The 21,614-nt window shown below is 45.7% G+C and overlaps 2 protein-coding genes across 4 annotated transcripts in view; both read right to left on the reverse strand.

Moving 5' to 3' along the window:
- The window catches only part of LOC142989283 (Na(+)/H(+) exchange regulatory cofactor NHE-RF2), a 22,731-nt gene extending 10,842 nt beyond the window's left edge, over window positions 1-11,889 (reverse strand). For both annotated transcript variants that reach the window (XM_076138754.1, XM_076138753.1), the window contains exons 1-2: window positions 11,180-11,889; window positions 9,834-10,115 (exon numbers count right to left, since the gene is read on the reverse strand). In XM_076138754.1, coding sequence (XP_075994869.1) covers window positions 9,834-10,115; window positions 11,180-11,386 — 489 coding nt within the window. In that variant the 5' untranslated portion in view covers window positions 11,387-11,889. The remainder of the gene's footprint in view (window positions 1-9,833; window positions 10,116-11,179) is intronic.
- Window positions 11,890-17,472: 5,583 nt separating this feature from the next.
- LOC142989338 (somatostatin receptor type 5-like) lies at window positions 17,473-21,161 on the reverse strand. 2 transcript variants are annotated; one of them, XM_076138815.1, is made up of 4 exons: window positions 20,766-21,161; window positions 19,128-19,871; window positions 18,643-19,011; window positions 17,473-18,339 (listed from the first exon to the last, which is right to left on the reverse strand). In XM_076138815.1, the coding sequence occupies exons 2-4, from the start codon at window positions 19,824-19,826 to the stop codon at window positions 18,265-18,267; spliced, it is 1,143 nt and encodes a 380-aa protein (XP_075994930.1). In that variant the 5' UTR covers window positions 19,827-19,871; window positions 20,766-21,161; the 3' UTR covers window positions 17,473-18,264. The 2 variants fall into 2 exon arrangements, with proteins under 2 accessions (XP_075994930.1, XP_075994929.1); XM_076138814.1 differs by having other exon boundaries at window positions 17,473-18,342; window positions 20,766-21,150.
- Window positions 21,162-21,614: the final 453 nt, after the last annotated feature.

Here is a 21,614-nt window from a genome sequence, read left to right on the forward strand (position 1 = left end):
GGAGGTCAAGTTTCCCCGAGTAAAAGTGTGCTCTTATTCTGGCCGTGTTTGGCTTGCAAACAACAAACGTGGCAACCGGGGAGAAAGTTGTGCAGCGGGTGCCAGTGTGTAGTGTCTGATGAAGTACATGTTTGATGAATGACCTATTCATTCATCACATGTTTCAGTTGAGTCCCTTTTAGACGACTTCCGCTAAAAGTGAATCTATTAGTTTGATGTGTATTTCCCACTATCTTTTTCCATCACAAGGTCAAAGTTCAGCCACACAAAGCATCATGAGAAACTCCACATCCTAGTTTATGATTGTAACGCGGCTCTCAAGCTTGGAAACATCCTGGCTTCAAGCTGGACACACACACAAACACACACACAGAGAAGCTATAAACAATCCACTTCTATTGCAAATTCAAAGTTTTATTGGTCTTTTTTATCGTTGCTGCATGGAAATGATGTGAAAATAAGAGTATCACAGTGTGGAAACTCTTTCAGCTTGTCATCCTGAGTTTGTATTTTATACCAAACCCCATGGGGATTTTTGTTGATGTCAGAGTGGACAACCAGTTGCCGAGGAGACAGCAGTGGAACCAGTACAGCCAGTTCATCTCTCACAGGTACAATGAGTTTCAAAATCACAGCATGAAACACAATCGCACGAGTGTTTAAATGCTATGTGTGAGGATAAGAGAGCAGACGTACATATTGTGCACTGACACGAGACTCTGACTCACACACACGCGTGCACACACACACGCACACACGCACACACACGCACACACGCACACACACGGTTTATAGCTTTTCAGTAGTCTTAAGAAAACTTACTTGAGCATAATGTGATCGAGTTTCATGAATTGGTGTGTGTGCATGTGTGTGTAAGTGTTGCTCAATAGGCGAGGGAAAGGGTGGCCAGTTCTCAGTGGGTGAGAGAGAGAGAGAGAGACAAAGTTAGGGACAGCAGAATAAAAGCACACGAGGATATTTGGAGCTTGTTAAAAGGAATGAGAGGGTAAGAAAGGAAAGGAAGAGAGAAACATGGGGCCAGATGAAAGGATGAATGGGACGATGCGCTGCGTGCGGACGACACCAAGAAAGGGAGAGAGAGGAATGAGTGAGAGAGAACATGAGAACTGGCCTGAGATCTCGATAACCAACAGTTTTTCCCACTGGCGTTGGAGTACATTGCGTAACAGCTCTGCGATATGAGGCTTGCTGTGTGTGTGTGTGTGTGTGTGTGTGTGTGTGTGTGTGTGTGTGTGTGTGTGTGTGTGTGTGTGTGTGTGTGTGCGTGTCCTGTGCTGATCTACCAGGACAGGCCAGATCTGTTTACAGAGTGTGTGTGTGTGTGATTGACCTCACTGGCGACACGGATTATCTTCTGTTTCGGTGCTTCCTGGGGTTCTGGCTGAGCGAGAGTGAAATACGGCCGCAGAGACGCAGCCGGTGGAGAGGAGACGGGATAATGGAGCCTGTGCCCACGCTGAAGGGGAGAGGTGCGAGCTAACATGGGCCACAGATGAAAGAACGTTCATTTGGGAGGAGGGAGAGTTTAGAATTGGAGCTCATGATGAAAGGACACGATGGCAGTTAGGGTCACACGGCGGGACGACCTGGCTTTGCCTCATGTTAATGGAGGTAATTACCCAACCAAAGTCAGGAGTTACCTGCAGTAAAAGGCACCGGGCTGAAAACCTGGAGTGAAAGTGATTCTGGGCCTGTATCATCCCGTGGTACTGACCCACATTTCACAAGTTCGGCAGCGTAACTGTCAGATGGACACACGCCTCACGGTTTCAAGCTGACAGTCAGGACAAACACACACATGCACACACACACACGCACACACACACACACACACACACACACACACACACACACACACACACACACACACTGTCTGCTAAAAGTATATTAAAACTATTATTTAATCTAAAACATTAATCGAAGTTCAAAGGTTAGCTCCCCTAGTGGCTCATGAGTGTAACAACAACAACAACAACAACAACAACAACAACAACATTGAATTACACGGCACTTGAAACTTGGATGATTGGTGATTAAGTGCCAGTATTCATCCAATAAATCCCGCTGGTGTGTGTGATCGTCTGTCTGTCTTTACTTTCTTCACTTCCCTCACCTTCACTCGTCCACCCTCGCTCCACGGTGCAACATGGCGGCCTTGAACCGTCTCAATCTCCTCTGCCAGCGTGTGGAGGCGGCACCATGCAATACTTCATCTGCATTTTAATGTCAGTCAGATTGTGGGGGCTGGTGGCAGCATAATATGTTCACCTATTCTGCTGTGTGTGTGTGTGTGTGTGAGAGAGAGAGAGAGAGGGAGAGAGAGAGAGAGAGAGAGAGAGAGAAAGAAATAGAGTATGGCAGATGTGTAAAGGGTGATAGCGGTTATTTTCTGTCATGGTGATTTGTCAGTTTATTCCCATGAATCTTTAGATTTGATCTCTCTCTCTCTCTCTCTCTCTCTCTCTCTCTCTCTCTCTCTCTCTCTCTCTCTCCTTCTCTCTCTCTCTCTCTCCTTCTCTCTCTCTGTCTCTGTCTCTCTCTCTCTCTCTCTCTCTCTCTCTCCTTCTCTCTCTCTCTCTCTCTCTCTCTCTCTCTCTCTCTCACACTTCCCCTAAGTCCAATGAGTGTGACAGCCATATCTGCCACACAGTGATAACAGGGGCGTGGACACACAAATTACTCCACCGCCAACTGCTGTCCTCACACGAAAGCAACGCAAAAAGAGACACATGAGATACACTCACTGACGTGACTGTGTACGCATGTAGTGTAAGTGAGAGGAAATGTGTGTGTGTGTGTGTGTGTGTGTGTGTGTGTGTGTGTGCAGGCTGGGCCCCTAAGGGGTAAAGAGCTTGTGGAGACACAAACATGCTCACTAACAACAGCATCCCAAAGGTTTATGTAGCTCTCGTTACATGTGTACGCATGCATATGTGTGTGTGTGTGTGTGTGTGTAAATGTATGTACAACTGCCAGGAAACATAGAGCCCCAACAGGATGTATGAGGGCACACAACGACAGGAAAATGGAAAGAAGTAAAGAAACGACTGAATCAGTTGGTAGTGGATTCATCTCTTCTCTAAATTTTCCAAAGCACAATAAAAAATAGTCCTCTCTCTCTCTCTCTCTCTCTCTCTCCCTCTCTCCCTCTCTCATAAACACACACATACACACACCCCTCTCTCTGCTCTCTCGCATGCGTTTCATGGGGTTTGTAAGTATCCATAGTATTCCCCGTTGGTCCCTGGGGACACTAGGCGTCTCTCTCACTGCGTCCTCTCCACACTCGCACACAAAGCAGAAGATGGTTGCAATTAAAGCGATCCAACACGCCAATGTGTGCAGCGAGCAGAACAGAGCCGAGTCCGACCCGCAAACGGAGCTAGAGGGCCGTGAGGAAGAAATGCCTTGGTTTGTTTTTAAAAAAATGTGTGTGTGAGAAGGCCGCGTCGATCAGTGTGTGGGAATGTTCGCTGGCTCACAGCTGTGATTGCAGCATCGACGGGATACAGGCCGAATGAGGACGAGGATGAGGAGAAGGACGTGATGAAGCAAAACACATGAGGCACGTTCAAGCCTTTGCATAGAAAAGAGAAGCTGACACGGGAGGAGGAAGACTGTTCTGATGATGTCGTCTTCTCTCTGCAGTGTGGGCAGCCCATCGATCCGTCCTCGCCCTGGCAACTGCCGACCCACGCTCCCGTTATTCCCACGTTCCACTCCCTGGCGAGGGAAAGATCACAGCGTGGGGGAGAGGCCAAGAAAGTTTGCGTGACTCAATGTGGCGCTCTTTCACTTCCCATCGCCGCCCGGCTAGATGTATTGACATCACGAATGGTTTCAAACAAATATCAGAACTATTACGCAACAGGTTTGAAGCGGAAAGGAAGGAAACCTAGTTGGTACAGATACGGTTTGTGGACAGGAGTGGTTCACTAAATGATGTCGCTCCAGCCTCATATTCCACATTATTACGGTTCAGGCGATCACAGGAGAACACGGAACACAACGTGTGTCGCTTCACCGGCCGTATTTGTCCACTGTAACCCGATCGATGACACAATAACACAGACATTTCCTGTAGAGTTCAGAGCGCCGCGGGTTGGATAACAGAATCCGACCATATCTGCGGACGCATTCGGGGCGACGTCCTGTGGGTCAACAAGGGGGACATTTGATACACACTGTACACACTCGCAACTTCAAACCCCACACCAGACCTTCCACAGCCTTAAAGCCATGTTCTCACTCAAGAAATCCCTCTTCCTCTCTCTCTCTCTCTCTCTCTCTCTCTCTCTCTCTCTCTCTCTCACACACACACGGACGCAGAGCAGACCTCTGCAGCTGGATGTAACAGGGCTGGTATTCATAGAGAGGGGGAGGAAGTTTTCTACACCAGCTCCAGATGGTGGCGAGTAGGAAAACACACTCACTCACTTTTACAGCTGTCACTCAACATGTCTACTACACACACACACACACATATATACACACACACACACGTGGCCCCGCGTGGCCTTAATGCACACCAGCATACGTCACACCGTGTAACAGGATGGTTGAATGCATAGGGGATGTATAGGAGCCGTATGCTGTATAATAATGATGATAATAACATCAGCAAGAGAAGAAGAACATGGATCATTATTTCATTCTGTGTGTTTATAATCCATGGGGCAGAAGCGATGTCACACTGTGGGCATGTGTGTCATATCACCATACCAGGGGCAGGAGGACCACAAACTAAAGGGACATTACAACAACAACAACAACAACAACAACAACAGCCGCACACACGTCCTTAGAGAGACACAGGAACACGTTGGAATCTTACAACATCTGCAAAGCGAGGGAGGGACCTTTGGGACCCGGGACGGGGGGAAAAAAAAAAGAGATGTTTACTGGCAGTTGTTGGGTTTGTTTAACCTCAATTGCCCAGTGTGTGTGTGTGAGTAGAAAGCATTCCAATGTGTGTGTCCGTCAAAGCATTCCAGGGTTGTATTGGTAACACTTCTCACTTTGTCTCTATAGATCCGAGGCACCAAAGAGCAAAGACCTTCTCCTCTGCGTCCTGACCTCTAGCTCTGACCTTTACACACTGCTCGGTTTTCTCACGCAACTCGCTGAAATGCCGCAATTATAAATGATGATCAGAGACACACACGGATCATATTCTCTTACTAAGGCTTACTCGTGAATCTCTGCCGGCCCCTGTGTTTAGTCTCGGCCGGTGTTTAGATGGAAACCGGAGTTTGTTATGGTTCCAGCACCTGTGATACACATGTGTCCACTGATAGCCTAAATATGCACATGCACTCTTATGCACGCACACCTATACACAAACCAATTAAAGCACGCAAAATATCTACACACACACACTTCCTCTCTGTGGTACTGTTTTGACAGATGTGTGTGTCGTCTCTATAGGCAGCAGCTGATCTCCAGCAGGGCTCACTAAAGCCTGAACATGATGTAGCGAGGCTTTGGTACCACACTGGCTCCCCGTTCACATGGCAGCGGTCGGGTCAATCTCATCTGACCCCCCTGACTACAGCCCTCTCACACACCCATACGTCATACACCATATGGTACTGAGTGTGTGTCTTTATGTTGAGGCCAAAGTCTCTCCGCTCGCACACACACACACACACACACACGCTACACTGATTCTTTATGTCGCTGAGATTTGCTGCTGTTTCTCTCCAGTATGCTAATTCTATTCCTGACCGTTGCCATGGCAGCAGCTTTCGGTGTACTTCCTGACAAATGGAGAGTACGGCATGTTAAGAAGTGTGTGTGTGTGTGTGTGTGTGCGTGTGTGTGTGTGTGTGATGGAGGCAAAGTTGTTACACCTCAACACTGGCGGATGGAACAGATAGGGACGTTTCTGTATTTGTCTCCTTCTTTGTGTCTTTGTCTCTTTTGGGGCAGTTTGATAAATTTGCGTTAAACTTCCTGGTTCACATCAGCCTCCTCATATTTGACCCCAAGTCCCAAATCTGACTATGAACTTCTCCCCTGCACACACAGGTGGCTGAGAAGAAGGAGAATTCAGTCCTAGGTCATGGGAAACCAGCGAGCGAATGTTCTAGAAAGATCAGGCATTGAGTGGGAATCTGCAGATACTCACTCGACACGCAAACAACTTACAGAGTGATGCATCAGAGCAAACAGTAGGCGTATGAACAATAGGGCCTCAGTACACAATGATTATCTTCAATACCTGCAGGTTTGTACCGAACAAAACGCTCTGGTGAGAAAGTGACACCTGACACATCATCATGGACGGTCCCACGAAAGAACTTTGTGTGTGTCGGTGTGTGTGTGTGTGTGAGAGGGAAAGAAAGACGGGCATTGTATGTGAGACAGTGGGTTGACCTCTCAGTTGTGTGTAAATGTGATTGTAGGCAGAGTCATACTGTTCTTTCCCATAATGCTTTTCTTCTCTCCCATCTAAACGCCTTTTGCATGGTTTGTTATTAGTAAAATATTGTAAAATAACGATGACAGGGAATCTGATTGATTCACACAATGCCTATTATCTAAACACACATAAAAATTCTAAGTAGAAGTTATAAATGGAAATGCATCAAATCTTATCACACTTATTGTCCAGAAGTAGCTGAAACATGGGCGACGGCGTTTCCTTCAGTCTTCACATCCTTCACTATGTACCACTGGGGGGGGGGGGGGGGGATGTAACACACACCGCACTACAAGGACACAACTGCTTCCAGCTGTACACACACTCCCCTCACTTAATCGGCTTATATAAGCTGGTGTCGTTGGCTGCCAGTGGTGGTCAGCTGTAATAGCCTATTAGGGCCTGAACATTGGCTCTCTAACAGCCCATCATGACTCCAACTAGGCCTGTTGTGCTGCAGAGCGTTTGCCAGAAGAAATGAGAAAAATGAAGAGAATTGGGTTTAGTTCAGGTTTGCTCTTTGTGGCATCGCGTTAGTGACACATTAAGGGAATGGAGGGTTTTTTTTTTCTTCTTCCTTGGAACACAAACACAACCGCGTTTGTGTAGTTCATGTGCTGCATGCGGGGTGTGAGTAAGCCATAATCTGAGATGCTGTGGTAAAGATTGATCAGATAGATTCATTCGCCAGGGAATTTGTGTTTCCATCCATGTTGATTTGTTTATATGAAAAGTTAGGAACCGATTTTCGTGAACGTTTATGGGCTGGAACCCATTCAACTTTGATGAAGAGCATATTCAGACAAACATACTCCTGTGGTCAACAAATATAGAATCACTCTAACGGATCAAATAGGAAGAGAAACGTACAACTAAGGCTGACATGTAGCCAGTGTGATGCTGAGTCAGTGAGGTACAAAGAACTGAAGGAGTGTTTGGCCTTGGCAGAGGTATGAGTTACCCTCTACTGGTACTCATGGAGCAGAGAGCGTGATTGGGTCCCAATCTCCCCTCTGACTCTCTTTGCTGTGTCACAAATCAAGACGAATGTAAACACGAGAGGAATGCAATGAAAAGAGAACGTAGCGGGAACGTAAAACAGTCAAATACAGCCAGTGTCATATAACCTGGGAAACACACACACACACACACACACACACACACACACACACACGCACGCACGGTAATTAGACCGACGTGTAAGCAATTGCGACTACATAAAGGCTTCAGTGTGTGTTTTCATCTGTGTGTGTCCGCTCACGATTTGTGTGTGTGTGTCCACTGTTGAAGCTGAAGTGTGACCGCAACAAAACCAAAGCGACACAAACATAAATCTACATAAATAACATCTATATAAATACTAACATGCATCCTGGCACATTGACTTCTCTCATTCTCCACCACCCAGCGTTCCCTCCTCCTCCTCCTCCTCCTCCTCCTCAGCGCTGCCGAGGGGGGCCCACTTCCTGAATCCCCTTCCAGCCGGGCCTCTACGTTATTACTCGCCCCGGCCTATAACTCTCCTGCTCTCGGTGCTGTCTGTATCTTCCATCCTTTTTTTTCTACCACCTTTTTCCTCCTCTTGGATAAAATATGAAGGGGGGAAAAAATGTGCTGCTCTCCGCATTCTTGCTGCCGTCCGGGTCAAAATAAGCAAAATGTTCCCGGGTGAAGCTTCCCGATCCTGCTTTTACAGCTGCTATAGACTGAGGATGGATGGTTTCTTTGGGATTTGATGCCCTGCGAACGCTCCGTGATCACGCTGATGTTTAAGTGCTTGACGGTTCAGTGAATGAACAATTTGTGCGCTTAATCCTCTCTCAACACAATATGCAATGTCAAAAAAGCCGAAACCCGGCATATCTGTGATGGAGCAGATTCCTTTGAGAAGGCACAGGAAACAGAGACATCCAAGCCATTACACATTAACATAGGCATTCCCAGCTGCAGAGTCGACCCGCCCCCACCCCGCAGGTCCACAACCCCATCCAGTAGGCGAGCGACTGGAGAGCAGAATGGGTGGAGGGTGGAGGTCGACTGGAAGTGACAGAGGCAAGTGTGTTATGGATGCAGTGGGAAAATGTGTTCGGGGGGACGTAACTAATGCTGCCCGTGTGCCCAAGAGCAAGGTAGTAACGGATGTAAGACTGTATCAGGCAGGAGAATAGTAGCAGTGGCATCACGTCAGGAGTACACATCGCACATTACACAGTACACACTTCATCTCTGCGTGGTACTTTCCATGTAACGGATCAAAACTAACTCAGCAATCTGATCTGAGAGAGAGACAGAGGGCGAGAGAGAGACAGAGGGTGAGAAAGAGGGAGAGGGAGAGAGAGAGAGAGAGAGAGAGAGAGAGAGAGAGAGAGAGAGAGAGAGAGAGAGAGAGAGAGAGAGCGAGAAGAAACCCCTAATATTTCCTGAGCCTGGGCCATCCGTTTCTGCCAAACAGTGGGGTTTCTCTCAATAGCAAAACACACACACACACACACACACGCACGCACACACACACACACACACACACACACGCACACACACGCACACACACGCACACACACATTCTAACTGTAACTGATTGGCCCTGTCACTGCTCTTGTAGAAGTGGGCCTGAATGCCTCTAACGTATTGGCAGGCCCGGGCCCTAAGTGGAAACACATGCTGTGTAAACGCACAAAGCAGACGTGCAGCCGTGGCCTCGTCCCGCTGATGGAAGCCATGTGAGGCCGAAACGAAAGCCCCTCAGATCTGAGAGGTTCCAGCAAGAGAGACACATCCTGTTTTTCCATGTCAATATGAAACAATCACACTGAGGGAAAACACAAACACGTTGCAGCTTTACTCACAGGAACCATACATGATGGTTCCGGGGGGGAGGGGCATGTTGTGACTGGCTACTATGGGATATTAATTTTCTATTCGACAGAGGAATTCAATATAAACTGTCAACTTCCTGTTTTGGAGCAGCAGAGCCAGTGTGCTGTCCATCCCCAGACTCCTGACTTCTGATCTGATGTGAGTGCCCTTTGACCTCTCTTTTTCCCTTTGACCCAATGTTTTAACCATATCCTCTATCCTATAACACACACACACACACACACACACACACACACACACAGGAGACATACCAAACACACGTAGAATAACCCAAATGTACGTGTCGTCTAATCTCATCTCATCTTAATCTGGCAAACAGAGTTAGCAAACAAGCAGCAGAGGGTGACATCATGTCTGACGAGACGATGTGACAACGATGAACACTAGCAGATGTTTTGGTTTAGATGATTCATTACTGTATTACTGTAGAGATTAGTTTATTTAACCCAAACTAACATCTAGATCAGTCAATAGAATAACAAAACCAGTGCTGACGGTGATGATGTCATCTTACCTTCTTTGCAGCCCTGGACGGTGACCTCCGCGTTGGCTTGGGCACCTGGCTGCTCAGCGTGAGCGGCTGCTTGGACACGGAGCCGTTCTCCCTCTTCTTGCCCGGGGAAGACGGGGTGGAGGACGGGGCGGGAGACGGGGACGGCGGGACAGAAGGCCCCGACACGCTGACGGCCATCTCCTCTGTGGCGGTGAGACGCAGATTGCGCAGCATTTCGTCCGTCTCGCGGTCCACCACCAGCAGCCTGGTCTCCTGGTCCACCGCCTTGATCCTCTGCACCACCTGAGGTATAAGGAGGAGGAGAGCTGAGGGTCAGGACAGCAGCTTTCTGACACATTTCCTTTGAAAAGCAACCAAATCAAAGAAACCTCATCTCAAAAAAGAGCACAGATGTGAAAGACAAAGCCGTTAAATCTCAGTCAGAGAATTATAACAAATCCTATCCAAGCAGAGTAGAATCACATCAAAAGGAGCTGGCAACGCTGCCGAGCATCCAGTCGGCGTGAGAACATCCTCGCAAAGCATTTAACACGTTCAGGCTCTGCAGAGACGTGTGGATGTGTAGTGAGAAAGACTTTAAAAATAGAGGAATCAAAACCCCGGAGCTCAAACGGGATTAAGGGTCGACTATGAACCCAGCAAACACGTGTTAACAAGTCCAATTACAGATAATTGTACCTGGAACGGGACCTGGAACGGGACCTGGAACGGGACCACATGCAGGCAGGCCGCCGCTCAAACAAAGGTGGATACGGTTTGACACTGATGTGATTTAACTTCCAAGTCTCGCTTACAAGATGATTCTTTATTTAGGCTGAACTGTCTGAACTGAAGTGGACAAACATGCAAATGTCTCCTAAACGGTGGTTCAGGTTTTGGCGGAACAGCCACATTTGCGTGTCACTGTTATGTTGTCACGGGACCTTTGGTAGACTTAGCATGTAAACATCCGACTTTAACTTGCTGATATTCTCCAGCAGCTACAAACAGAATCAGAAGCAATGGAGCAGAGTGTGTGTAGAGTCTGTCAGGTGCATTTCTACAGCCGACAAACAGAAACAAAACAAAAACACACGCGAAATAAAACTGAAACAGCTTGATGTCAGTCAGTCACGTGAGGTGGATGATGTTGTTACTGACAGTGGCTCCAGGCCGTTTCCAACACTTTGGTGAAGTTCCATGTGCAGCAGAATAACACACAGCGCCGCTCACGTCAGGAGGTCAGTGTGGGTGGCTGGGTGGCCTAATTGTCACCGAGCTCGTCCCGTCTCAGGTTCGATCCACGTGTCAGTGTGTCCTAATCAAAGCTTTAACACAAAGCCTGGGCCAAAAGTGTCTCTACTTGCCTGGTGATGCGTCTCTTTCTCCACATTGTCCCCGTTCACTTCCACCACACGGTCCCCGGCGCGCATCCCCGCCGCCTCTGCCGGGGATCCTTGCTCCACTTTGCGGATGTATTGTCCGCTCTTTCCCTTCTCGCCGTGCAAGTGAAATCCATACCCGCTGTCCCCTTTTGTCATGAGACAAAGCCGCGGTTTCAACTCGCTGGCCATTTCCTCCTGTCGATTTCAACTTTCCGCAGCTGTCAATTAAAAGCTGGTGATATATCGCGTTGGAGTTGGAGCTTTAAGTGAGCGGACGCGCGGTCTAACCTCCACGGAGCGGAAACATCAGCCCGGTACGCGCACTTTTTCCATAACGAGTCCACGCAAAAAACACATGTAAGCAGCTTCAGATAGAAAACACGGAGTTAATGAATTAATTGTTTTTTTAGTAAACAACACCACCGATGGTTTGTCTCGTATCCAAGCTGAGGCGCGCGGCTGCTGGCGTCTCCAAAGCGTATCGGTCGCAGACTTCAGCGCCTCCAACAGCGCATCTTACCGCAGAAACTTACACACCGAGCCGCTCACAACGAGGCAAACGTGCAATCCCATCCGAGCCTTGACGCATATCGAGCCCCGTTAGTACGCGGGTCCAGTCGCAGTGTGCGCAGAGTCCGCTCCGTGTGCGCAACGACGCCTCTTTCCACTCACACTCCTATTTGTTCGGCCGGACTGGATCACGTCGGGCCAGCGAGAATACAGAGGTTTCAAATTGTGCAATAGCGCCCCCAGGCGGCGGGGAACTCTCAATGAAAATGGAATCGGTAAATAATGTCCAATGGGCCCTCATCCATGTTTGGCCACGTGTGCCAGGAGGTAAATTATGATATTATTCAAAATTGTATTCTATTGATGTTGTTGTTTTGGATGATAATTGCTTCATATCAATGTTTAGTGGGAGGTAGAAGTGGGACTTATTGTCTCTACTTTAGGTACTGATGGCACTTATTCCACCTCTCATCATAACACAATCAAACAAAATGGAAATTGTAGATGTTTCTTTTGCTGGTTTCAAGCTCATTGTTTTAGCATTTTGTCTGTTCTCAACACAAGTTTATACTACTACTACTACTACTACTACTACTATTACTACTACTACTACTATTACTACTACTACTATTACTACTACTACTACTATTACTACTACTATTACTACTACTACTACTATTACTACTACTACTACTACTATTACTACTACTACTACTACTACTATTACTACTACTACTACTACTACTACTACTACTACTACTACTACTACTACTATTACTACTACTACTACTATTACTACTACTATTACTACTACTACTACTACTATTACTACTACTACTACTACTACTATTACTACTACTACTACTACTATTACTATTACTACTACTACTACTATTACTACTACTACTATTACTACTACTACTACTACTACTACTACTACTACTACTACTACTATTACTACTACTACTACTACTACTATTACTACTACTACTACTACTACTACTACTACTACTACTATTACTACTACTACTACTACTACTATTACTACTACTACTACTACTATTACTACTACTACTACCACTACTACTACTACTACTACTATTACTACTACTACTACTACTACTATTACTACTACTACTATTACTACTACTACTACTACTACTATTACTACTACTACTACTACTATTACTACTACTACTACCACTACTATTACTACTACTACTACTACTACTACTACTACTACTACTATTACTACTACTACTACTACTACTATTACTACTACTACTACTACTATTACTACTACTACTACCACTACTACTACTACTACTACTATTACTACTACTACTACTATTACTACTACTACTACTACTACTATTACTACTACTACTACCACTACTACTACTACTACTACTATTACTACTACTACTACCACTACTACTACTACTACTACTATTACTACTACTACTACTACTACTATTACTACAAATATATCTTTGTCTCACATTTCTGCACCTCACACTGTAGCTGCTAGAGTGAAAGTACACAGTGCCAGCCTTAAAATGAAGTTTTAAATGAAGGGCACTACCAGACGTTTGTGACAACAGGGATGTCAGTGAATGGACTGCAGGTGGCAGTGTTTGTGTACCTTTACACAGCTTACAGACTGAAGAGTTCATTCCCTTTATATGAAACACAATACATCCAGTATTTCCATTGAGTTTTTTTGTATAATCACGTCATCTCTAATCTCTTTTTAATGCTTTTTCCCTTTCTTGCTCTCTGTTGTTGTTGTTGTCCCTTCTGTGTTATCTAAACCTTTAGGCGGTATCCATCCTCTGTTAATCGTATATGAAAGTTGTACCTGCAGTTCAGTTGAAGTATGATCTTCCTTAACTGCAATGAACAAACTCAGTCACAGTTTATCACCTTAGTTTCTTCCTCTATCAGCTTCTCTGCGGAAACACACATTTTGTCTTGATGACTTCCCTTTACACTTGGCAGGTTCCAGTCAATCAAGATCTGCAGGATATCATTTTATGGTTGAACATAGCTGAGTTTAATTTCAGCAGAGCAACACACACACCGACAGCAGCGGTGGTGCTGCATGTTGTTGTCGCCGCTTGAAGGCACGTTTTAATTTTACAATAATGTGAGAATATCCTGAGGAACAAACACTTCGCCCCTGATTTTTGTTGTTGTGGAATAAAGTGAGCCATTTGAGATAGCAGGGCATGATGGGAGGGGAATGAACTTCTTTATGAGGACACTGCGTGTTAAATGTGCGTAGGGGATCGGTGGACATGTGCAATGGTTACACACAAGTGACTCATGAAACACAAGTCAGAAACTCAAGATAGACTAATGTTGTAACCCAATACAAGGTGACAACCACTAATGTGAGGCTGAGATTATGCTGATTCAGCAGCATGCGTACAGTTTTGATGTATCTTTAATGGTTTTGTAAACACATGCAGAAAATGAAGCGCCCTTATGAGGGACAGATTCCAGACACATTGTTTCAGCATCAGGTCATAAGGCATTATTCTCTCACTTTAACACCTATAACACTAAACAACACACATCATCCAAGAGAAAGTCTCACTGATTTGATACCTGGTTTCTACAGAAATGTAGCTTCTCCACTGTGGATCTCTACAAATCTCCTCATGCTGTTAATTATACACATTACACACTTTTCCTTCCGCTAATAATTGGTGTAATTTTGATTAACCTGCTAGATGCCAGCCTCTCAGATTCAATCAAGAAACGTAAACACATCCGTGACTAATCAGGTGTGGAAAAACACTTTCGCGCAGATTGATGGACATTGTAATCAAATGGGAATTATAAAAATCAGATTGCTGTAATTTTCTTGTGATTCTTAGTATCGTGTTTGGTTTATGTCTCAATTTCTGGTTGCTTTTGAAAATAACAGAGGGACAGAGAGAGAGAGAGAGAGAGAGAGAGAGAGAGAGAGAGAGAGAGAGAGAGAGAGAGAGAGAGAGAGAGAGAGAGAGAGAGAGAGGGGAGAGAGAGAGCGAGAGGGAGAGGGAGAGACAAGGAGAGGGAGAATCACCTTTGTCTCCTTCGTCTCCTCCTTCCTCTCCTCTTATCGCCCTCTGTTTCATTAACACATCGCAGCTTTGACTCTAAGTGATCTATGGAGGCGGGGTTAAAGTTTAACGACCCAATGATGCTGACAGCACATGGAGACATAAGGGGAGTAATGTCAGCGAATGTAAGCTTAAACAGAGACGAGGTGATGACACACACGCACATACACAAACACACACGTAAGGCTTGTTTATACGGCCTAGCTGCCCTGTGTTTATATTGAAAAAGACAGTGGGTGCCATCAGGGGAGGAGCCCTGGAAACCCCTGAGGGAAAGTGTTCATGCAGCTGTCACAGCCTCACTGAAATGGGTCAACAAACACCAAGGACGCAAGCGCACAACTGACACCACTATACACAACCAATTCCTCTAGTTTCTAAACAGCTTCATTCTTTCTGGCAGATGACACACTACATTGCCCTCCTCACTTTGTTGCAGCTTGGAGAAAAAAGAAAACCCAAACTTTTTTTTTTCTCAGTCAGCCAGGGAAGTGAAGCAGCAACTCTTGATCTGAGGAATGACATCATCAATAACCAGATGTAGATTATGTCAGCAAGGTTGTGCGGGTATCCATCAAACTGAATAATCAATCAATCAAGAGTGGAGGATTTGAAACTTTGTGACTCCTTTCTCACAATAAGGAGAAATACTTGATGATTTGGCTGTGTGTGTGTGTGTGTGTGTGGCTGTGTGTGTGTGTGTGAATGTCTGATCTGAGGTCTCAAACCCACCATCTGATAATAATGAAGTATTCAGTGAGGGAAAGGAGAGAGAGAGAGAGCAGCAGCTACATATTTCACTCAATGTTTCATGAATGTTGTTTGTCGCAACATAAAACAGAGGCAGTAAAATGTTTTCAAATGTTTAATAGGCTTTGATAAAATGCTGTATAAATTAATGCTGAGCCCTTAATCATGATAATGGCTGTTATTAAATCCTGCATTGCTTTGCTTCCTCCTCTCCTCTCCTCTCCTCTCCTCTCCTCTCCTCTACTCTCCTCTCCTCTCCTCTACTCTCCTCTCCTCTCATCATATTCATGTTTTTACTAGTGTATTTATGATAATGGGATAAAACATTCCCCCTGTGTTGATGAGGTACTCCTCATATTTCATGCTTATTAAATCCCATGTACCGTATATTGGATGCAAATTGGCCACTTTGCCACTAGAGAAACATTTCTGATTTGCTAAATCACAAAACCACATTCTCATTCTCCTTCACAGTGGCCTAAAACGTTGGAAATACATTAAACATTAAGTTCAGATAGTTGCATTGATTGATTTGGAGCAGTTTTGGGTGAATGTAGTTTGAAGATTTGGTTTTCTGTTTGAAAGTTTTGAGTAAATGGGGAAGTTTTTGAGAAATGTGAAATTGTGAGAGATGCTTTCATCATCTGGGGACCATGAATATCTGCAGGGCATTTCAAGGAAACCGGTCCTGTTGTGGAGACGGACAGCATGTCTGCACCTCCCAGACAGACTGTGGTTGAGTTAGTTTCATCCCATGGAAGCTTCTTTGAATTGGTGCAACCAATGCACCGATGGGAGTCAGCCAATCTCATCACCTCGAGAAATCACTACATAATCAATGTATCTAGTGGCAACAGTTCAGCACACTTTCTCATTGGCTGTTATTTCTATTGTGGATCAGCATGTCTTTAAACAGCAGCCACACACACATAATGCCTGTCTGACAGCTAAAACGATGGGCAATTGGGCTAAAGTGAGCCAAACACATCTCACTGAATGGATGGTGTTGTTTTCATTGTTCTCTCTCTCTCTCTCTCTCTCTCTCTCTCTCTCTCTCTCTCTCTTTCTCAATTGCCTGTAAAGCCATTTGCAACCTTGTATTGGTATCTTTTGTGTGATATTCAAACCAAAATCCCTTCCTGTATTGACACTGAATGGTTTTTGAGACATTGTATGTGATATTGGGCTATACAAATAAACTTGACTTGACTTGACTTTGTTTGGTGAAAGCCTGTGTTTCCACCCTCCTCCGATTAGTTAGTTAGGCTATATTATAGATTATAGTCCATAATCCTAACTAATTAACTTAACTGTATGATCTGATTTTGTGATTTGCTGATGACGATGATGTTCTCCGCATAGTTACGTATTGCGATGTACTGGTTTAGATGTCTTAGATAATAATACAGGTCCCCATGCCAAAGAGAAGGGACTGAGAGGGGCCGGAGTGTGTTTGCACCCCAACACAGAATCGGGTTGTGTGTAAACAGAGTGTGAATGAGGGCCGGAGAGAGGAGGGAGAGCAGATGGAGGAGAGACTCGTGCTGCAGTGCATCAGTGAGGAGGAGGAGGAGGAGGAGGAGGAGGAGGAGGGCCCGTTAAGAAAGGAAAGATTTTTACCTCCCATCTCTGTGAAACAAATACAGATTAAGACTAAAATGGAAGGACAAATAATGTATTGTTGCACGTCATATCTTTCAGTTTAAATACATTACTACATTAACCCCTTCATGTTTTACCGTACGACTATTGGCTGAGCTGCATTTGTTGAGTTAGATGAGCTGTAATATTATGTATGCAGTACTTGTCTGTCTCGTGAGGCTGAATACTGATTTTTGTTAAAGTTCAGTATGACATTAAAAGACAGAAGAAATGTTCAGTAATTGACATTTCACACATGGATTTGATAGGTTTGCCTTTATTAAATTAACACTAAGATTATGGGAAGTATCCATCATGCATATCAACAAGAAAAAAAAAGTTAATTCACTAAAATTGTGTGAAACTGCATTCCATTACATGCTGGGTACATTTTCAAGCAAATCTAGAAACAACTGTGAGGTCTAAATGTCACAAAATACATCAAAGTCATCCTATGCTGGCTATACTGAACACGTTTTCCTCTTGCTCCTGCTCTTTTCCAACAACACCCCTAAACTTCTAGCTCTAATATAAACACGACAGACAATAACATTCAAGCCCAAAGCTGCCTCTGTTCTGTTTTGGACCGGGAACGCCTCTAAAATGCTTCAGCGTGAGACTTGAACCCAAAGAAAAGATCAATCACAGTGACGACAAAACATCATTGTCTGTTCATAGGATGGAGATACACACAGAATAGATTAGTTTCATGTGGGCGTTCCCTCAGCAGCTCTACTTTGGACCGTATTTGTGAAGGATGAACGTGCAAACAGATTTGATCGATTGATATTTTCGAAATGTCTCTTTTGATGGAATGGCTGTGCTGGCATATCTTTAATTACATTCCTGATCTCAGAAGCACAAACTGACGCTCCAGCTGTCAAATCTATTTCATGTCCCCGTTGCATGATGTCATGAAATCACACCATAGATGAACTCATGCTAACAGCTTTACACACAGCACCACAGTAAAAACACACAAAGAACGATACAAAAATGCTGAACTCTATGATGAATGCTGAGAAACGTTCCAATAGTCCAGAGCTTTAAAGCTCATAGAAACGACAGGTCAGTCGCTGCTGTTAAAGCCTCGTCGTTGACGCTCCCGGTCGCCCCCATCCCGTCACGCTGCTGGGACGACACAACACACACACAGCCGTTACAGTTAGACACATTCTGCTGGTGTTTTCAGCTCTTCCTCATCTGTTGAAGGAGGACATTTGCATCGCTCGAGTAAGAATGAGACAAAGTATCGATCAGGGCAGGTCATTTTACACTCTCTCTCTCTCTCTCTCTCTCTCTCTCTCTCTCTCTCTCTCTCTCTCACACACACACACACACACACACACACACACACACACACACACACACACACACACACACACGCACACACACCGGCAGGCATAGGTAAAGTCAAGTTTGTCACCCTACCTGTGTTTTTCCATTCTGGATGCGATTGGGTTTTGCCTCTTTTGCCTCCGTGGTTGCACTCGATCCCACGCTGCTGTGTTTGCGCACACACAGCACCTTCTGGAAGCTCTTGTTGAAGTTGTCAGAGAGGAAACCATAGAGGATGGGGTTGGCGCAGGAGTTGACGTAGGTGAGGATGACCAGGAAGGAGTAGACGGTAGCGGCGGTGTCGTTCTCGGGGATGGTATAAATCAGGTTGACGATGTTGGCGGTGTAGAAGGGCAGCCAGCAGAGCACAAACACCAACACGATGATCACCACCATGCGTGTGACCTTACGCTCTGACTTGCGTTTCTTTGTCAGGCCTACACGCATACTGGCTGACCTCACCTGAAATTCAGACGGTTCAAAAAAAGGTCTAATCAGCTTATGAGAACAGAAAAATCCAATCAAATATCAGACAGGAAAGCAGAGATCAATGAAATTCAATAAATCTCTCCAGTTACCTCGATGACAATGAGCAGGTAGCACAAGCAGATGATCACCAGAGGACCAAAGAAGCCCAGGATGCATGTGTAGAGGATGAAGGTAGTAGACCACACTTGCTGCGGCTCAGGCCAGCTCATGTTGCAGGAGTTGAATCGGTCCTGCACGTCTGAGGAGATGGTGACTGGCAGCGCTACCAGAAATGACACCACCCACACCATGGCGTTACACACTTTGGCCCTCTGCGGTCTGCGCCACTTGCCACTTCTGATAGGCTGAACTACAGCCAGGTAACGATCGATGCTCATCACCGTCAGGCAAAAGGTGGAGGTGAACTGGCTCATGGTGTCTGCGGTCATGTACACCTTGCAGAGGAACTCGCCATACGGCCAGTAGGACAGCACGCTCTGAGTGCCGAGGAAGGGGATTCCCAGGATGTAGAGTTCATCAGCCAAGGCTAAGTTTAGGATGTAAATGTTAGTGACTGTTTTCATCTTGGCATAGCGCGCCACTACAAAGATGGACAAGGAGTTGCCCAGAAGTCCCACCACGAAGACGGTGATGTAGATGACGGTGGTGACCATGGTGCTGCTCCCGATGAAGGGCACAGTGTCGGTCTCATCTGATGAATTGTGGACGGTGGAGTTGCCGTTAGAGTACAGCGTTGAGGAGGATGTGGAGACATCCTTCGCTGCTGAGGTCCAATTGTAGCGATCCATCTCAAAAGAGGCAGAGGTGGGAGTTTGGATTACAGCCGGGAAAACCTGAGCAAAGAGACAAGCACCTGTGAAAAAACAGCAACATCTGCTGCAAAGTGATGTTCTTAGATTCAATTTGGTATGTGTTACGTCTGTTCCGCTAAATGCACTTTATGGAGATATTCTGGGCTCCATGCCCAAACCGGAGAATAAATATTCACTAAATTGTTTTGGCAAGGGGCCAAATTGCCATTGGTGCACTATAGAAGAAGCATTTGGTTAAAAAGATCCAATAGCAGTGGATTAGCATCTGTAATGGAACGGAAGCTGCAGAGAAGTTTGAACTTATTTCCCCCCTCTGCTTGCTTCTAGTTGAAATGATGTTGCTTTATTTCCGTCTGCTTACAGAATAAAGGACAATGAACTCTCCAGTGGTGAGACGTGTCTTATGTTGTTGTCACGAGTGGAGCCCGTATGTGCGCTCACCAGTTGCCATAGGTCACCTCTATATACTAATAACACCTTATAATTATGAGTTGTCAGCCATGGAAACCCGAGGCTGTGAAAATGCTGTTGCACAAATAAATGCTCTGACGTGGAGACTCAGTGAACCAGCGCTCCAACAAACAGCAGTGACGCGCGGCCCGCATGGCCGCTGTTGAGAAAACAAACACGTGTCAAACACCTGACGACCCTCCCGCCCCCCCGCATCCAAATCACCCACGCACTCAGACAGCACGGGCTTACACGTACTTTAATTATCCACCGAAGTAACGTGTCTAAATGTCTAATAGTGTCAGGTGTTGCGTTCAGGGTCGATCGGCATCTCATCCCCATTTTAAGAAACGAGTGATTTATCCTCCAAACACCCTCCAAATACTTTCAGAAAAGCGTGAGAGAACATTTTCTTTAGTATTTCATTTAAATGTCGTAAATCTAAACGCTTGGCGCTGCGCGTACCTGTGCGCTCCTGTGCGCCTCATTCCCTCTCCATGGTCCTTATTCAGCGATTGCGCGCTCCAGCGGTGTCCAACATGCGCTGTTGGGAAGCGTCCGCGTCCTTCTGAGGTTCAAACCCACTTTCTTGTTGTTTTTTCCTCCTCCGCGCTTTTAAGAGACAACCACCTCACACCTCGGTATCCATCTGCACGCATCGTCCTCACGTCAGGTCCCCTTCAAATGAGCAAAAGCCGCAATCAGCATTGTCTTCGTCATGTTGGGTTGAAGAGGCTGTTTGAATGAGCTGGATCCCTCTCTGTGTGTGTCCCGGTTCAGGTCCCGATCCCGGTCCCGGTCTGTCTCGGTTTCCAGGTTTCCAAGTGTGCAGCTCGAGTGCGACGATATTTATACGTGGAAGACGTCAGCGCGCGAATGGGACGTGAAGGTCCCACCCATGGTTGGTTATGCGACCTCCCCTATACAGGCAGTGGCGGAGGGAGAACGTCTGATGGCACAAAGATTGACAGGTCGGGACTTTGTTAATAATTGTGTATAGTAATAGAAACAATGACAACATGACTTCCATATTTGGATTTTAATTATGTAAATCTGCATGAATGTGTTGGGGGGGGGGGGGGGGAGAGAGAGAGAGAGAGACGGAGAGAGGGAGGAAGGGAGGGAGGGAGAGAGAGAGAGAGAGAGAGAGAGAGAGAGAGAGAGAGAGAGAGGGAGCACACAAGGGAATGCTGGAGAAATAAATCAGTTTGCAGTTTGATGGTGACCCGAGAGAAGTGTTGATGAAATATGAAAAGATGGCGGTGATGTTGGAGGCTGGATGAAGTCAAAGGTGACAAAGGTGAGATTTGATAC

Source organism: Genypterus blacodes, unplaced genomic scaffold (assembly GCF_046128005.1).
Source record: "Genypterus blacodes isolate CSIRO-AG114 ecotype Tasmania unplaced genomic scaffold, CSIRO-AGI_Gbla_v1 ptg000401l_1, whole genome shotgun sequence".
NCBI lineage: Eukaryota > Metazoa > Chordata > Actinopteri > Ophidiiformes > Ophidiidae > Genypterus > Genypterus blacodes.

Coding starts and splice junctions, on each gene's coding strand:
- LOC142989338 (XM_076138814.1), bottom strand. CDS start 19,826: ATGGATCGCTACAATTGGACCTCAGCAGCGAAGGATGTCTCCACATCC. Junction 19,012..19,127: donor ACCTGCTCATTGTCATCGAG/GTAACTGGAGAG, acceptor TCTGAATTTCAG/GTGAGGTCAGCCAGTATGCG. Junction 18,343..18,642: donor TCCAGAATGGAAAAACACAG/GTAGGGTGACAA, acceptor GTGTCGTCCCAG/CAGCGTGACGGGATGGGGGC.